Source organism: Cottoperca gobio, chromosome 21, assembly GCF_900634415.1.
Source record: "Cottoperca gobio chromosome 21, fCotGob3.1, whole genome shotgun sequence".
In the NCBI taxonomy this organism is placed as follows: domain Eukaryota; kingdom Metazoa; phylum Chordata; class Actinopteri; order Perciformes; family Bovichtidae; genus Cottoperca; species Cottoperca gobio.
Window position 1 is genome coordinate 22,937,553 of NC_041375.1, and position 17,346 is coordinate 22,954,898.

The 17,346-nt window shown below is 41.9% G+C and overlaps 1 protein-coding gene across 1 annotated transcript in view; it reads right to left on the minus strand.

Moving 5' to 3' along the window:
* Window positions 1-501: 501 nt before the first annotated feature.
* zmym2 (zinc finger, MYM-type 2) overlaps window positions 502-17,346 on the minus strand; it is a 28,274-nt gene continuing 11,429 nt past the window's right edge. The window contains exons 5-26 of the mRNA XM_029458706.1: window positions 15,928-16,076; window positions 15,359-15,521; window positions 14,192-14,404; window positions 12,502-12,652; window positions 11,920-12,035; window positions 11,002-11,127; window positions 10,484-10,634; window positions 10,226-10,398; window positions 9,967-10,132; window positions 9,774-9,802; window positions 9,527-9,668; window positions 9,236-9,357; window positions 8,888-9,038; window positions 8,329-8,465; window positions 7,968-8,103; window positions 7,653-7,786; window positions 7,335-7,527; window positions 6,978-7,120; window positions 5,494-5,608; window positions 4,558-4,800; window positions 4,266-4,410; window positions 502-3,657 (exon numbers count right to left, since the gene is read on the minus strand). Of these exons, the coding sequence (XP_029314566.1) occupies window positions 3,435-3,657; window positions 4,266-4,410; window positions 4,558-4,800; window positions 5,494-5,608; window positions 6,978-7,120; window positions 7,335-7,527; window positions 7,653-7,786; window positions 7,968-8,103; window positions 8,329-8,465; window positions 8,888-9,038; window positions 9,236-9,357; window positions 9,527-9,668; window positions 9,774-9,802; window positions 9,967-10,132; window positions 10,226-10,398; window positions 10,484-10,634; window positions 11,002-11,127; window positions 11,920-12,035; window positions 12,502-12,652; window positions 14,192-14,404; window positions 15,359-15,521; window positions 15,928-16,076 (3,321 nt within the window). The 3' untranslated portion in view covers window positions 502-3,434. The remainder of the gene's footprint in view (window positions 3,658-4,265; window positions 4,411-4,557; window positions 4,801-5,493; window positions 5,609-6,977; window positions 7,121-7,334; window positions 7,528-7,652; window positions 7,787-7,967; window positions 8,104-8,328; window positions 8,466-8,887; window positions 9,039-9,235; window positions 9,358-9,526; window positions 9,669-9,773; window positions 9,803-9,966; window positions 10,133-10,225; window positions 10,399-10,483; window positions 10,635-11,001; window positions 11,128-11,919; window positions 12,036-12,501; window positions 12,653-14,191; window positions 14,405-15,358; window positions 15,522-15,927; window positions 16,077-17,346) is intronic.

Consider the following 17,346-nt stretch of genomic DNA (forward strand, 5'->3'; position numbering starts at 1 on the left):
GTAACTTTAATATGGACTTTATCTCTACAATGTTCCTACATTAAATTGAACATCATGATCATTTAACTCGTGGCTTTTCATAAAGTTTGACAGAAGTGTCAAAAGGAAGTGAATATTAAATAAAGGACAAAGTGCTGTTTGGTGTTAGTCATCAATTTTCATTGGTCAAAAGTATTTGGACACCCCTGCACACAAAGATCTAAAACTTAAGTAAAAGTTGCAACTGTTCAAATTAATTTAGCTTATTTAGTTATAATTATTATTAATTTATAAAATCAATTTTAAGTATTCATTTATATCTTTACATCTGGTATTAATATAATGGAAAATGTATCACTTGTCCACCATGTTTTTTATGCTTTAAATGCTATTCTATTCCCCTCATCATATTAAGTTAGCATCTCCAACTCTCAGCACATGAACGTTCACAGCTCAGTCCCGTGGTGACGACGCCCTTCCTGTTTGTACTACAGGCAAATTAAAAACAGCATCGTTAAGGAGTCCGGTTAGAAAATGAAATCATTTATTTAACATGATCATATCAGCAGATCAGCCCACACACATAGCATCAGACTCAAGTCACAATCACTCACTTTCAGTATATACAGATAGGCACATTCACATTAGGCGTTACAGCCAGCCACAGAGTCTACTGTGGGTCCAAACGTGCGGCAGGTTCGGTCACTGCCGCCGAGTCCAGCAGGAAAAGAAATCGGCCACGTTAACCCGGGTCCTCTGATCTGGTGTCAGGTAGATCAGTGTCGTGCCCTCTAAAAATCCACTAAAACCTTCGTTGCTCAAATGTTACGCTGCACGAGTGTACAAAATAACAGGAACACCTTCCCTCCAGAACAAATAACTGTCAGTCAGGAGAAATGTCCCTTTGTGTTGATGGAGGGCGTTCCTTATAGTTTGAGCACTTGTCGAAACACACATCTTGTTTGGGTGTACGTCTCACATTATTCTCCGTATTTAAATGAAAATTTAGATTTGAAACTCGACACTTTTTCTCTAATGTCTTGAAACAATCCAAATGTAAATAAAACTCCAAATGAAGTAAAAAAAAAAAAAAAAAAAAAAGGAATTTAACCAAATAAAAAAATCAAAGAAAGCAAACAATTGATGGTGTAAAACATGAGTTTAGTTCAGACGTCCAACCAGTTTCATTACATTATAAGCTCTGCAGTGCTAGCACTCTAAAGCAGGTTGGAAGAAGAAGAGGGCACTTATTAAAAAGTACTCAGTTTTTAAATAAACCGATATTAAGTTTTAAAAGGAGACTAAGAATAACTGATATAAGCCGGAGAGTACAAACACACGGACAAAAGCAGAAAGGAAATTCTCACAAAAATAGTGTTGAACTGAATAATCTTTCATGTTCAGCAGCGTTCTGCACAAACAATCTTTTTAAAACAGACAAGAGGCGAAGAGCTTGAGAAGGAAATGGTACCCACAGAAATCCCATCCCAACGTAAACATGATTCAGTCAAAGTAATAAGATAAATAAATAACCACTTTTAAAAAAGGCTTCTCGGGAGGCGTTTTCTTTCACGCTGAAGGTTTCAGTTTGTCCCTCTGTGTTGACAAATAACCGCCTTGTTGCAGATATTTACACTTCGAAAGCATCCCAATCTGGGTTTAGTACGCACATAATGCTACATCGCATGAATGAAAGTTCCCCTAATGTCGTATAAAGAAACGCAGCATGTCGGTAGGTTGCCTTTAACCCGCACCACAGCGAGTCAGGGTTGTGAGACGAGAACTCGAGTCCTCTTTCGACTGTCCTGGGATCAGTCCTGACTCCTGAAGTCCTCTGTGGTGGAACCGGGTTCGCCTGAGAGCAGCACCGACAGAGGAAGAGCAGTGAGCGGGATGATGGGAAGGAATGACAGCAGCCCAGTTATAATGGAGATGTGCGACACCAGGACGCTGCTCTGGGAGGCCGTCGGTCTTTATGTCACAACTTCCATCTTCATGAAGTAAAAAAAGCAATGGATAGAACCAACATGGCAATATTCCCATTATAATCTTTGAAAGTCAGCTCTACATAGCATCACTTTTAAAATACTGACAATCGACACACACTCAAGGCCAATAAAGAACCGTAAAAAAAGGTTACACATACCTACACGGGTGGTTTCACTCATTTTACTTGATAAGATCCCTTTACTACCATTTAGGCGGGACGATGTACAGCGTGATTCTTATTCCGTCCGGCAAAAAGGTTTGTCTGCAGGGTTATGGGAAAACTACAGGCCCAATTTTACTGTAACTTGGAAGCATGTAGCATGGACCAAGGAGAAAAGCAGATACATATACTTCCACTTGTGTACATTGCGAGAGGCTTTGGGGACTCCGAGTGCCCGTCCCGTTCAGATTGGTACACTGACCTCATGATATTTCCAGCATATAAAAAGGTGCACTCATAACTTTCCTGTCCTATGAAATGTGTCCAAAAGATGTTTCTTTTATTAAAGCAGCCATTATAATCTAAACCGTGCACAAGAGTGCCGCTGCAGTGATAATGTAAGTGATGAAACAGACTAAAATAACTTTTAATATGTCAAAGGGATTCTGCTCGAGAACTCCTGCAGGTTGTTTAAAACCCACACCTCCGGTACATTCTGCAGGAGTTTAACAAACCAACCGTGTGCACTATGTTTAAATCTTAAATGTGCAAAACCAAATATTCGTTTGACCATCAGGAGGCATTTTAAAAACCCCACAAAGAGAAGTGGACGTGCCGTTGGATTCGACACCTGAATGATCCACCAGTGCAAATATATTGTTCTGCTGTAGAATATTAAGTGATGTAACATCCTTTATTAAAATAGAAACTGGAAATATAGAGCAGCACGATTAAGTGCTTAATTGGGAACAGTTGTGAATATTGGCCCAGAAGGATCCTGCACCCCCGACACGCTGTCCCTTCGCCTCCCGCTGGCTGCTGATCACCGTCATGATTCTGCGTTAAGAGTTTAAATATTGTTAAGCTGCTCGTCTGAGCACTATAAGCTCGTCCGGCCCTCAGCAGCACATCCTATCTTTTCAAAGATGCCACGATGACCGTCGACACACTTTGTCTTCTACCTGATTTTGCTTTTGTTCGACCACAAGAACAAATGTCACCGCCTTCATCTCTTACTCCTCATCCTCCTGTTAATCCCAACTAGCTCACACATCAGGACTCATTTGTGCCCCTCTTCCTCCGCTCCTGTTTGGGAATCTATCAGCAAAAGTAAAAGTTTGGGCTGCGCTTCATCCTCCTCTACTTCATCAAGTTCTCGGTGGTGGAGGCCCCTCACCAGGAGGAAACAAAGTCAGCGAGGAGGGTAAGACGGGGGAGGAGCACACACACACACACACTACTAGCTATACTCCGCTTCCTCCTCCACTGAGTGTTCAGGCTCTGCTAACAGAAGTCAAAGTGGCTGCTACTCTGTCCCAACTGCTTCAGCCCCGTCCTCTTCCTCCTCGTCTTCCTCTGGGTGCTGTTTGTCTGTGTAAACGTCCCTGACCAGGAGGACTCGGGTGAGGAGGCTCTCCAGGATCTGTCGCTCCAGCGGTGCGGAGCTGAAACACAGCGGGTCGTCGGGACCGCAGGACGGATCCGGCTGAACGTAGAAGACGTCTAGACGCTCCTGCAACAACGCCGGGCTGGAGGTGGGAAGGGGACAGGAGGGGAGAGAAGGAGAAAGGAAAAGATAAGAGAATGGGAAATAAAGATTGGAAGGATAAACAAAAGGGGGGAGATATGGTTAAAGGAGAGGAGGGACAAGGAGAGCAAACGAGGGAGGTGGGGGGAGAGAGAGAGAAGTGTGAATTTATTGTTCTGAGTTCCATGAATCATTCAGAGAAACTTGTGACGACAGATCATTTTATGGGAAGTCCTCATCTCTAAATAATCAACACTGTGGTTCAGGATGTGAACAGCAATGAGTTATAATCACAGGACTCAAGACAAACGCACTCAATCAAACGGATGACGTCATTGGTCACATTGGTTTCCTGACGCTGTTATTTTCATCTAGAACATCAATGTTTTCAAAATCTTAAATTAATCCATCAAGGAAAGTGTTCCGCAGAAATATAAAAGACTTTCACGATTCCTTTTTCTCAAATGTTAAAAGATGTCCTTTAATGTTCATGATTCTCAAACACTAAATGTTCAGTAACATGTGCTTTAATCATGGTTTCACTCAGACGTCAGTGATGACTGCTGCAGTTTGCTCCTCTGGATGAATCAGTAAAGACATTGAACCCACCACTTGGACCTGTAGAGGTCGTAAAGGTGACACTCGTGCTTCTTCACCGGGCAGCGTACAGAGGAGCCTCCCGAGTCGTCGTCTGGCTCAAAGTCCTGATCGCCGTCCTCCAACTTACGCTTCCTCTTCCTCGACTCTGTTTGCACTGAAGGACCAACAGATAATAAATGAGGTTTAACAGTCTTCCAGGTTTGAGGGTGTATGAATGAGCCTTGAAATGTTTTTCATCACATTGTGATAAAATATATCTTCAAATGTATCAACTAAACAGATGAAATGTTCCCGGCCTCACCGCTGTGATCCTGAGAGATGGAAGGCACGCGGATGCACACGGTGGTCTCCTTGGTGACAGGATGGACGCTGTCGGGGCCGTAGACGTTGGCGAAGGAGAGACGGAGGTGCTGCTCCACGGTGCGCAGGCCGAAGTATTTGGTGTTCAGGTAAACCAGAGAGCGCAGCAGAGCGGCCGGACTCTGCTCCCCGAGCTGCCGGCTGCTCCACAGGCTCTGCTCCTCCACGCGACCCCACAGCGAACCTGGAGGGAGTCATTCATCGTTAGTCTGAATCCAAGATGGCGGGTATAATAGTATTTATGAACTTCGAACTATTTGTGCAGGAAATATTTTTTCAGGCTTTAAATGACATCTATTTAACATTCGACCAAACGCAACTACATTCTCACAATACAATGAAGTATATGTGTGTAAACTCATTTATTATTTAGTAGATAAGTACTAGATACTTCTGTCCGTTTATCATTTGTTTGAGATATCACCTCTGTGCCTTAATTTCCTAATGAATGCTACATGTACAATTTTAAATGTATGGGAAATATAACACACTAATTACATCTTTATAACTACCAAACATGAAAACACTCAAATATGTGTTTTTGCTCATTTGTGTCCTCATATAATAAAAATAGTGCAATCACAAAAGATCAGAATGTGAACAGCAAAAGAGTTATAATCATCAGACACAGAGCCACACTGCAGTGGCACAGCACGACACCATGTGGCGCTGACGAGCAACGCAATCTTACTACTGTTGAATTCTAGGTTCAGTTTGACCTCTGAATTTCACTTTACTAATTATTATTATTTTTTTCCATTTGTGCACATTGAGGTTGTTCAGGCATTATTAATTGTGTGGTGATATTAAATGAAGACAAAAAAAGACACATTTGACTCAGATAAAAATGGTGCAGGGCACATGGTCATGGACTCACCATCAGGAAGCACGCTGGGCTGCCAGTCCTTCAGGACTTTGTTGAGCTCCTCTCCAAACTGCTGGTAACACGAGTCACTAAATAGATCATCTTTCCGGCCTTTGGTGTGAAGATGCTTAAAAAAAACAAACACAAAAACTCACATTTATAAAAAGTTCAAACAAATATCTGCAATCTGTGGAGATCAAACTGAAGTGTCCTCATATTTAAATAAATTGTCATCACTTTTTCAGAATGTGAACAGCAAAAAGTTAAAATCATTGGACACAAACAGCACATTCAGGAACAAAAAGGTTATTTTCTGGGAGGGAAATACAGCAGCAAGGCCCAGAAGAGGTTCAAGACATTACAGTGTTTTAAGCCGTATTACCGGATAAAACTCCAAATAAAACTATTTAAATCTTTTAAGCTTTGTTTTCACGAACAGATAAAAATCAATCTTACATTTTCCTGTCAGAAAGATCACCCTCCAGAGGACTTCAGACAATCTGGAGCTGCACTCTGCTACCATGCTGTGCTGCTGCTGCTCACATGTGAGGGTAGGAGGAGAGACTGTGCGCTACTTATATCTGTCCTCCCGGAAACACTCACTCTAACTTTAGTTCCTACATCTAAAATGACTACAGATGGAATTCTAATAGAACAAAAAGCAAACGTTAACAAGGCTAAACCTTTTTATTGTATCTTATTAAAATCTTAAAAGTAATAGTTATTTTATATTATTTAAGAAATTTAATTTTAGTTAATTAAACTTATGGTGGTAGCGGAGAGGAAGTCCAACAAAATTATTATTCTGACAACGCTACATTACAATTAATGCCTCGCCTTTGTATTAATTTTTCTTTTTCATAATTGTTTTTTCATATAATAATATGTTATGGCATATTTGCCTATATTTGGCACCGACAGGGAACAGGAAATGGGGGGAGAATAAAAAGGAGGGATCACATGGTCACATGTCCAGCAGGAAGCCCCAAGCTTTTATTTTTTATTATGATCGTATGACATGTGCATAGGTCAAATAAGAAACTTTAATTTATTTAGATGATAGCCATTAGGGTTTTTACCTCCGTTTGTAGTTGTCAGAGAGTCACAAGAACTACAGGAAGTTGACATGCAACCAAAGGTCCCCAGCTGGATGAACTGCTGTTACAGGCTGTGCATCTTAGACTCAGGCACATTGACATGTAGAGCTGAAACGCCTAATCCATTAATGGATTGACAGAAAAATAATTGGCAAATATTGTGTGTACAAGTCATTTCTTAAGCAGAAATAGTGAAACAATTCACCTATTCAATACTTCTATGTTTCCAGCCACTTAAATGAGAGGATTTCCTGCTTTTTCATTGTTGACTGCAGTTGAAAATTGACACACTGGCACATTTACAGAAATGTTGATTAATGTGCATTGTCCATTGTTTATGGCTTGCTGGAGAGGTGCTGGTGTGTTTCTGGGGTTTTGATTCTCTGGTTTGGTACCAACCTGCTGGATCCCCAGACAGAGGTAGAGGATGCTATCGGGAGAGTAGCGCTCCCCGCTGGGCCTGCAGACCTCCCTGACGAACTGAGACAGAGCCACGTTCAGCTCGTCTGAACTCAGCGACAGCAGGTTCCTTTTGGACCGGCCTGCAGGAGATGAGTAACAGACACAGACTGCTGTTAGCAAACACATCTTACATGTTCTCAAATAATCCTTTTATTATTTTTAGACAAGCAACTAGGTAAAAAAAACTTTTTTATGCTGCTGTCTGGACCAGGACTCCTTGTAAATAAGATTCTGTATCTCACTTAGAAAACTACCGAGTCTAGGGAGTACGATCATGATGCAGGTTTATCTTACTTGGTTTGGAGCTGTTCTTTACTTTGGTGTCATCTGATTGGTCAGAAGGAGACAGCGCCCAGCGCTTCCAGGCGTTGATGCCATAACGAGCTTTGAGAGGCAGCGACCGTCCTTCTGAGTGTCTGTCTGTAGGATGGGAAGAAGAGGACGAAGCCAGATCTGAGCTCTCCTCCACCGCCTGCCTCTTGTTCCCCTGCAACACACACACACACACACACACACACACACACACACACAGTTACTAAACAGTGAACTTAAGTTGGACAGTACAAAGTTTCTAACTGTTACACGTGTATATGTGATCGTGTGCGTGCATACTTGTCTCCTGGGCTGCGGTCGAGGTGCAGACTCCTCCGGCTCCTCCTTCTCCTCCGTCTCCTCAGCCAGGACTGGAGGTAGAGAGAAGCCCATGTCCTCGTCCATCCCCTCCAGGACAGGAACAGGGTCTGAGGCTGAGACAGGAAACAACATCTGTTGAATTATTTGCTTATCTGTTATATGGTGAAAATATAAATCCAGTCAGGATGGGAAACAAGTGAGACTACCTTAGATTTAGGGATTTATATATGGTGGCGTCATGCACTCAAGAGACCAGCTTATTCAGACACAACACATTAAGCAGGAGGCGTTTACCTTGAGGGAAGTCTGTCTCCAGGTCCAGGTCTGGCTGGTACTTGTCGTCCTCCTCCTCCTCCCTTTCTTCCTTCTTCTCCTCCTCCTCCCTTTCTTCCTTCTTCTCCTCCCTTTCTTCCTTCTTCTCCTTTTCTTCCTTCTTCTCCTCCTCCTCCTCAATTTCTTCCTTCTCCTCCATTTCTTCCTTCTTCTCCATGTCTTCCTTCTTCTCCTCCTCCTCCATGTCTTCCTTCTTCTCCTCCTCCTCCATGTCTTCCTTCTTCTCCTCCTCCTCCATTTCTTCCTTCTTCTCCTCCTCCTCCATTTCTTCCTTCTCCACATTGTCTTCCTTCTTCTCCTCGTCTTCCTTCTCCTCCTCTACTTCCTTCTCCTCTTCTTCCTTCTCCTCTTCCTTCTCCTCCTCCTCCTTCTCCTCTTCCTTCTTCTCCTCTTCCTCAGAGCTGCTGCTGGAGGCCTCCTCCCCTTCGTGCTCCCTCTTCACCTTCACCAGCTTCACATCTGAAACACAGAGCAGGTCAGTTATCTCTTGTATTTGTGGGCGACATGAGAGAAAACCAAATATCACAATAATCTTGACCTCGATATCGATGATAATTCAGGGTTCACTTTACAGCCGCCTTTAAAACCAGGAAAAGACAACACATCACCTGCTGCAGCTTTCTTTAAATGTAACCGAAACTTGTGTTAAATTGTGAATTTTGTAACCAGAACGAGACATTTTAAGGTTTGTTGATCTCAATACACACAACAAATGTCATTCACTTCCATTGCATTCCAGTGGCCGACGTCTTTTACAGTTTTTCTGTCTCGGAGAACTAGAAACACGCCTGGATGTTCCGCTGTATGTAAGTGTAAGATGATGTAGCGTTGTATTCATGGCATCTCTGATCTGTAATGTTTTGACCCTCTCGTGAGTGTACCTAGCTTCTGGTCCTCTGCGATCATCTCAGCCATGGAGAGCATGTCGGCCTCCAGAGAGTCAGAGGGCATCGCGTGTTTCAGCTCGATGAGGGTCTGGAGGATCTGCTCTGCCCCGTGCAGGGTGGTGGGCAGGAACACAGGCACAGGAACCTGGACGGCACAGGACATAAATGTCTCCTTACTTTGCTTTGGTGACACTAACAGCACATTTTCAACATAAAAAGTGAGTCGTTTGCTCATCTGTTCATAAAAGAGCCATGTATCGATTAGTCTACTGCATGTTAACACCTTTACAAGATACACTTTTGCCTTTATCATAAATAATCAATGTGTTTAACATGTCTTACCGGTACAGGCAGAGTGACTGTAGTGGGGGTGATCTGGGCATACATATTCATGGGCACGGGGATGAAGACAGGCACAGGTATGGGTACAGGAATATACTCCCTCTTCACACCATCGTCTACATCTGTGGACACATATGGCGAACCATAACATTACATCCAAATCCGTATTAATGGGTCATGAAGTGATGGTTTGTTGGGCGAGCAGAGTAAAGTCAAGTAAAGTCCACTGCAAACATCATAGAAACATTTATTCGATGTGCAGCACACTTCTAAGTAAGATGTTTTGTTTACCCGTCTGTAAAAGTTTGCTCTGCATGTGTGGCTTGCAGTAAGTAGCCTTGGTTAGCGTGAGCGGCTTGCAGAGCACGGCCTTGTTCTTGACATCTCTCATCAAACCTCCACCAGCGTACGCCACAGTGCCCTGGTTCACCATCTGAGGCAAACAAACGGACATGTGCACTGTTAATAATGAGAACAGCAGGTATATTTAGTTAACAAAAGTTACGTTTCAAAGTGGATACACAACATTACAACTTACCCCAAGTTTGGCCCCGTGCATTTCATACCCTGTAAAGAGGAAAACAAAAAACATCACATCTTTGACACATAAAGTTTATATCACTAAACCTCAGATAACGTTCATTCATTCCCCAATACATTGTCTGTTACATGGAACAGGAAACATGCTCAACAGGGCAATCTGAAGGATCACACACACACACAGTTTGTACCCAGGGTGCAGTTCTCGGGGCCTTTCTGCGTGACCATGATGGGGTCGTTCTGCTGGCAGTAGAACTTCAACAGACAATCCTGGTCACAAAACTGCTTCATCTCTGCTCTCCACATCACAGACTCCGTCAGGTCACCCTGCACCTTGCAGCAGTCGCACCTCGCCGCCTAGTGGCCACAAGAGGGAGGTTTCAGAGCATGTTCCTGCATACATATATTCTTGTGTTCATTTATTAACAGATGCAGTGAATAGGAGCCAACCTTGTGGTACCAATCGTGGAACTTCTTGGCGCAGGCCTCGCTGCAGAAGTCCCGGGTCATGTTGCCGAGCTGCCGGGTCAAACCTTTCTTACATAGCTGGTTGCAGTGGTTACAACTGACACACTTCAGACCCAAACGCTTGATAAAATCCTGCTTAAATAATAGCTTACAGCCTGGGAGGGGGGGAGAAAGAATGAAATGGCTGAGTACTTAACAATTACTCAGATTTATCAAGTGTCCTGGAGAGGAGGTAAATACCTTCGCTGCAGAACGGTCTCTTGACTCCGGAGAACTTGACCATCTCGTGCAGCGTCTTCTCCTCCTGGCAGTACTCGCAGAACGTCACAATGCAGTGGAGCTTCTTGTAGTCCTCACAGCACGTCTTACTACAGAACTGGTAGACCTTATCCTGAAGACACACACATTTAGATAAACGTATTGTATCTATTATGGTTTTAAAATTAATTACTAATGCAACTTTCATTAATGTTAATCTGTCAATTAACAGATAAATCATTCGGTCTATACAATCAATTTGTGGGGGGACTTCAGGCCAAACATAAATCAAGTCGAGGAGGAGGGTTGGTAGGATGAACCCGAGGACATTTCTAAAGTCATATCAGATTGGTAAATAATATAACGGTTGTTAAATTAAATAAATATTGAGCTAATTGTTTGAGTTCTGGCGAAGAGATCATGTAATCCTGGTACTCCTTCACACACACACACACACACTTAAAGAAAGAGACGTTAGCATCTCCTCGGGATGGTCTCACCTCCCACTCCAGAGTTTCGGGCTTCAAGCTGAAGGCTCCTCGACAGTAGTTACATTTCAGCTGGACGGCGTTGTTCGTTGTGGAGAGGGCCGTCTGTCCGTTGGTGGTCGTTTGAAGAGTAGTGTTCTGTAAAATAACAAAAACATCACACGGAGAAAATTTTAAAACTTTTGATGACTAGCAGCTGCCGTGTAAAAACATCCAACGTGCCTAATAGCCTTCCATAAGCATACTTGATATACCAAAACACACCTGGTGCTACTTACAGAGCTAATTAACACATCGACTTTCAAATATTTATACACCCACAAACTTGTCTTTGCACGTGGGCGGTTTTATATGAAGTGTGTCAATGATGGAAGTCACGATAGTTTCAAGTAAATCTGTTAATTTATGCAACATGGTGCTAAAAAACTAATCAGGTCATGGAGTCCACTGAGGGAACCTGTGGTGCTCCAAGTTTGTGTTTGTGAGCTGCTGTTTTCATGAGAATGATGCATCATGATGATAATCTGTTTCATTTTCACAACTTTCATTCTTAGCAGGTATATTTGATGTCTTTACTGATCTGTAGAGAAATTGGGACACGGGCACCAACTGCCAGTAAGTCTAGTTTGATGTAATCATCTAAAACTACTTCTTGCATTAGACGAGTGTGCATGTATGCTTATTGTCAGCATCATCCTGCAGTTGCACCGAACAATATGGTGTTTTCCTTCAGCTATATCAAAGAATATTAACACATCAAAGGGGGCAATTTTTTAATTATATATATATATATATATATATATATATATATATATATATATATATATATATATATATATATATATATATATATATATATATATATATATATATATATATATATAAAAAAGGACCCAGATTTGTGCTCCCTGGTTTGAAAAGAGTCCCCACCTGGAACTTGGTAACACACTGTGAGCTGCAGAAGTTGAGGATGTTTCCCTCTGGCAGCGTGGCCTGGTACTGCGGTAATGAATTCCTCTTACAGAAGTGACATGTGGGCTCTGAGTCTGCACACAGACATTAAATAAACATTAAAACTCACACGAAAATGCAGTTATTACACATGATTCTGACTCCCTTTGTTTTGTTTCTCCTACTTATGCATTCTGAATACCAACGATCAAACAGGTTAACAGCAGCGTTTCTCTGCCGCTTTGTCAAGTCAATCATCAGAACATACAAACCTACAGACAGTCGGACAGGGAAGTTATTTAATTCCTAACACAAACAGTAGGCAGCCGAGCCCTCGCCATGATAAATGCTCATTATGTTTCTGCAGCTTGTGTCGCTAAGATCTGCTGAACATATTACGGGACATGTGAAATCTGAAGGTCCTATTCACATACAAAAATTGTGTAACATGGTAAAACGTTGAAAGTGAAATGTATATATGTATATGTGTATATATCCCTGACCCTGGAACACGTGTGGTTCAGAAAAGCTGTTTCCGTGTTAAGTCGTCGGGTGACTCACTGATGAAGGAGGTCGACGCCAGCTTGCCCTTGTTCATGCAGTTGACGGAGCAGTAGGAGCCCATGGTGCCGGCCGCCCCGAGGCTGTGTAGCACCTCGCCCGTCTTGATCAGCGTTTTGCAAGTCAGACAGCTCGCAAGTTTACTGTGGATCTGTGACCGAGAGGGAACACATCAATGAGATTATATTAAGTCATTGGCAACGTTAATAAAACTGTCAACACATTTCAATGCACAAGAACTGACCCGTTTCAAGCCCTTTTATTCACATTACAGTCCACACAGCAAAATATCCAAGTCTACCATGCACCATGGAGGACGGACATTAACAGATGGATCCTCTTCTTTGGAGAAAGAGGTTTTTTTAATGCATTTGTTGGAATCCAGCGCACAACAAAGGCAAGAAATGCCTTTTTACGAGCAAACCTTGACGATATATAAGCATTAGAGGAGTCTAAATGTTTTGTTTGTGACGGTTAGACACAAAAGCCCACATACATGTCCTTATTATTATTATTATTATTATTATTATTATCAGTGACTAACAGAAGCAGCATCAGCCCTGGAGATCTATTATTGCATTACTAGATAATAATCTATGTTCAATATGTTGTAAGACACCTTCACACCTTCCTTTCTACAGAGTACAACAAAGATGATTCAATGATAGCAGAATAATATGATTTCCCTCACAGAACTGTAGTTATTGAATTGATTTCAGTTCTTTGTTGTTTAAAAGAGATGCATATCATCATTTACATCTCCTGCTGTATAGAATATCTTGTCTCTCTTTAGAGGAACTGAGTCTTTAAAATCTTGTTTATGGAAATGTAGACAACAGAGGTGAGACATGGAAAAGATAACACATTTAGAAGCTCAGCTGGAGGAAGACCATTTCTCTCCAGCAGCCTTTAGATCATCCAAACACTTAAGTTTCATCATTTCCCAACTGAGCCGGTTCGGACACGACGGCTCATTAGTGGACAAACATCCGCTCACAGCTTCACTGCTGTTTGAATCTCACGCCTCTGACGTGGAACTTCATAGTTTATTCTACTTATTAGTGGAACAAGTGGAATAAGATGGTGTTGCCAAGCAACAAATACAATTCAAACATCTAATGTTCTGCCTAATAGTATTCGGCAACACAATTTATTTGTAACATGGCAGCAGTAAAACTGAATAATAGAATTACTGGAGGTTTACAAAGATATCCAGAAGCGCATTAGTCAACCCTTTCCTTACATGGGTATACTAGTCTATATACATAACACAAGAACGTTTCAATCTGAGCATCTCTCGTTGTACATCATCCATAAACATGATACTCAAATATTTCTCGTGTCTTTCGCCTTAAAAGCCACACAGACGTAAAAGAATCTGAACAACAACAGAGCCATAGTTCCCCCTCGTGTTCATTTAAGGACTATTAGCTGTCCACTGCGATATTTATTTCCTATTATTGGCATGCACACTTGTGTTAGAGCAACTGTAAATGTTTAAAATATATATATATTTTAGGAGGTGTGTGTGTAATAATTGCTGTGGGGGCAGTGTGTACCACAGCTAGAATAATATAACAGTAACCTTGACATGTCTGAGCAGAGCTGTAATTATAAATAGATGTAGTTGAATGAAATGAATCAATCACACAGGCTCCAGCAGACACACCTGCGGCTGAGCCTACAGTACCTGCTTGAATTCCTTGATGCAGTTCTGGCAGCAGAAGCGTTTCTGTTGACCATCGACCAGAAGGAAGTGGTTGGCCGACGCGCGGCAGGGAAGGTAGTCGCCACACTGCTCGCAGCAGTTCATGATCAAGCCGTTGGCCCGGCGGTAAACGTTGAAGCACGTGTCGCTGCAGATCTTATGGGTCACAGTCTTAAAGCTAACCTCGTGCCGGATCTGTACACAGGAGACATCAAAAAGCGTGAACAGAGTCTCCTCCCTGAACAGCTGATCAACTCTTGCATGTATTTGTTTGCCGTGTTACAGGATAACTTGACCTTCAGAAGGTTCCACAGGTGAGCAGAATGAATCACTTCAGCATGGATACACACAATCCCCCACCAACAAGCCTTTTTTATTCTAGAGACAACAACTCACGACAGATGAAATCAAGAAGTATACATAAATAATGCAAATTGATTTTTTTAAGATGTCACAAATGCAGATGGTTGTGGTTGCTAGGTGACAGTGGTACTGGTGATGCAGGTAGCAGAACAACCCCACAGACCGTACCGTGCTACCAATACTGAAGGTTTGTGGATACTCTGAACTCTAATGCAGCGAGGACAAACACCAACTTGTTAACTAATGCATCCTTCTGAGGTGGGGGGGACACAGTCTCCAATTTAGAGACTGTTTTTGCATGCGGTGGCCATGGAGACTGAGCTGCTGCAAACGAACCGTAAGACGCCATGAAGACGAGGAAGAAGAAAGAGATAAATAATGAATGAAAGTGGCCGGAGGAAGACGACAATAACGGAGAAAAGGAGGCAATGAAATGGTGCTAAAATAACATTCATGAAGAGAGTAAAGAAAGAGAAGATGTAAATAAATGCAACACTACTTTTCTTTAAAACAAACATAAATAATGAAGCTGGAGAACCAGTCTGCTGCAGCCATGCGACGCGGTGCTGGACTGCATTACCCTGAAGGATGTTTGTACGGTTTTGTGCATCCTGAGGGAGCCAGATTATTAAATACACCTCCAGATTACAGTAAACAATGATCATACTTCACATTTTCACTTTTCTTTACCTATTGTTACTCAATTATTCAGGAATATAGAGGCGTGTGTTGGTGGAGAATGACAGGGAAAAGTATTGTGTTGTCAAGCGTGTCAGACCGACTGACCTCTGTGAGTTTGCCGCAGACAGTACATTTGGTTTTGAGGCCTGATTTTGGCGGGTTTTGCTTGTTCTCGTATGCACCGAGGCAACCCGTGCTGCAGAACTCCTGGAATGCCTCGCTGGAGTCGACCTGGGCCACGATGGTACCCTTCATGTTTGTGATGTCCCTGAAGAACACACCACAGAGCACAGATACATTCACATTTCTTTAAAGTCCATAAGATGGTAAAAATGTATATAAATTTGTATATCTTTGTGCTTTTATTTGCTGCACTCCACGTGCACGCACCTTCACGACATCTAAATACAACAAGGGCCACAAATAAGTCCTGTGATTTAAGTTCTTTTTAACGGTGCATGCAACCATGTAGTTGTCTTTGTCTTATTAATTATCGTGTTTAGGACTCGCAAAGATGGGAGTTAAAAGTCCATTAATAATATAAAGAGGCAAAAATGTACCTAAAAATAAAACCCTTCTTTTCCCTTAGTCGAATCATCCCCGACACGCTACATGTACGTAATAAAAAGCCTCCTGTTCAAAGATGTTCCAGCACATTCAGGGCGGAGACTCACTTTTTGCACATGGTGCAGCTCTTCTTGGGGGCGGGTTTGTGTGAGAACGCAGACAGACAGGTGGTGGAGCAGAACAGGTGTGTGGAGCCTTTACGCTGGTAGGCTGTTTGACCTTTCTTCAGAGGCTTTTTACAGTTTGCACAGGTCACCTGGGAAGAGGAAGCAGAACAACAAGTAATGATGACTTCACTCAAAATCCTTCTGTGCAACCAACGAAGATATATTCTGGTACTTTGGACACTTTGGATCTACAGTGTTGGAACACCTCGCTCCAGTGGTGTAATATTTATTAAGACTTTCAGTATATATACGGGACGCACATGCTTTCAAGTCGAGCATATGAACTGAAATATTACTGTAGTACTTATACCTGTACTGAAGTTCTACTCTAGTGCTTGTACTGAAGTGCTACTCTAGTACTGCTACTGAAGTGCTACTCTAGTACTGCTACTGAAGTATTACTCTAGCTACTGAAGTGCTACTCTAGTACTGCTACTGAAGTGCTACTCTAGTACTGCTACTGAAGTGCTACTCTAGTACTGCTACTGAAGTGCTACTCTAGTACTGCTACTGAAGTGCTACTCTAGTACTGCTACTGAAGTGCTACTCTAGTACTGCTACTGAAGTGCTACTCTAGTACTGCTACTGAAGTGCTACTCTAGTACTGCTACTGAAGTGCTACTCTAGTACTGCTACTGAAGTTCTACTCTAGTACTGCTACTGAAGTGCTACTCTAGCTACTGCTACTGAAGTGCTACTCTAGCTACTGAAGTATTACTCTAGCTACTGAAGTATTACTCTAGCTACTGAAGTATTACTCTAGTACTTGTACTGAAGTATTACTCTAGTACTTGTACTGAAGTATTACTCTAGTACTTGAAGTATTACTCTAGTACTTGTACTGAAGTATTACTCTAGTACTTGTACTGAAGTATTACTCTAGTACTTGAAGTATTACTCTAGTACTTGTACTGAAGTATTACTCTAGTACTTGTACTGAAGTATTACTCTAGTACTTGTACTGAAGTATTACTCTAGTACTTGAAGTATTACTCTAGTACTTGTACTGAAGTATTACTCTAGTACTTGTACTGAAGTATTACTCTAGTACTTGAAGTATTACTCTAGTACTTGTACTGAAGTATTACTCTAGTACTTGTACTGAAGTATTACTCTAGTACTTGTACTGAAGTATTACTCTAGTACTTGTACTGAAGTATTACTCTAGTACTTGTACTGAAGTATTACTCTAGTACTTGTACTGAAGTATTACTCTAGTACTTGTACTGAAGTATTACTCTAGTACTTGTACTGAAGTATTACTGTAGTACTTGTACCTCTACTGAAGTATTACTGTAGTACTTGTACCTCTACTGAAGTATTACTGTAGTATTTGTACCTCTACTGAAGTATTACTGT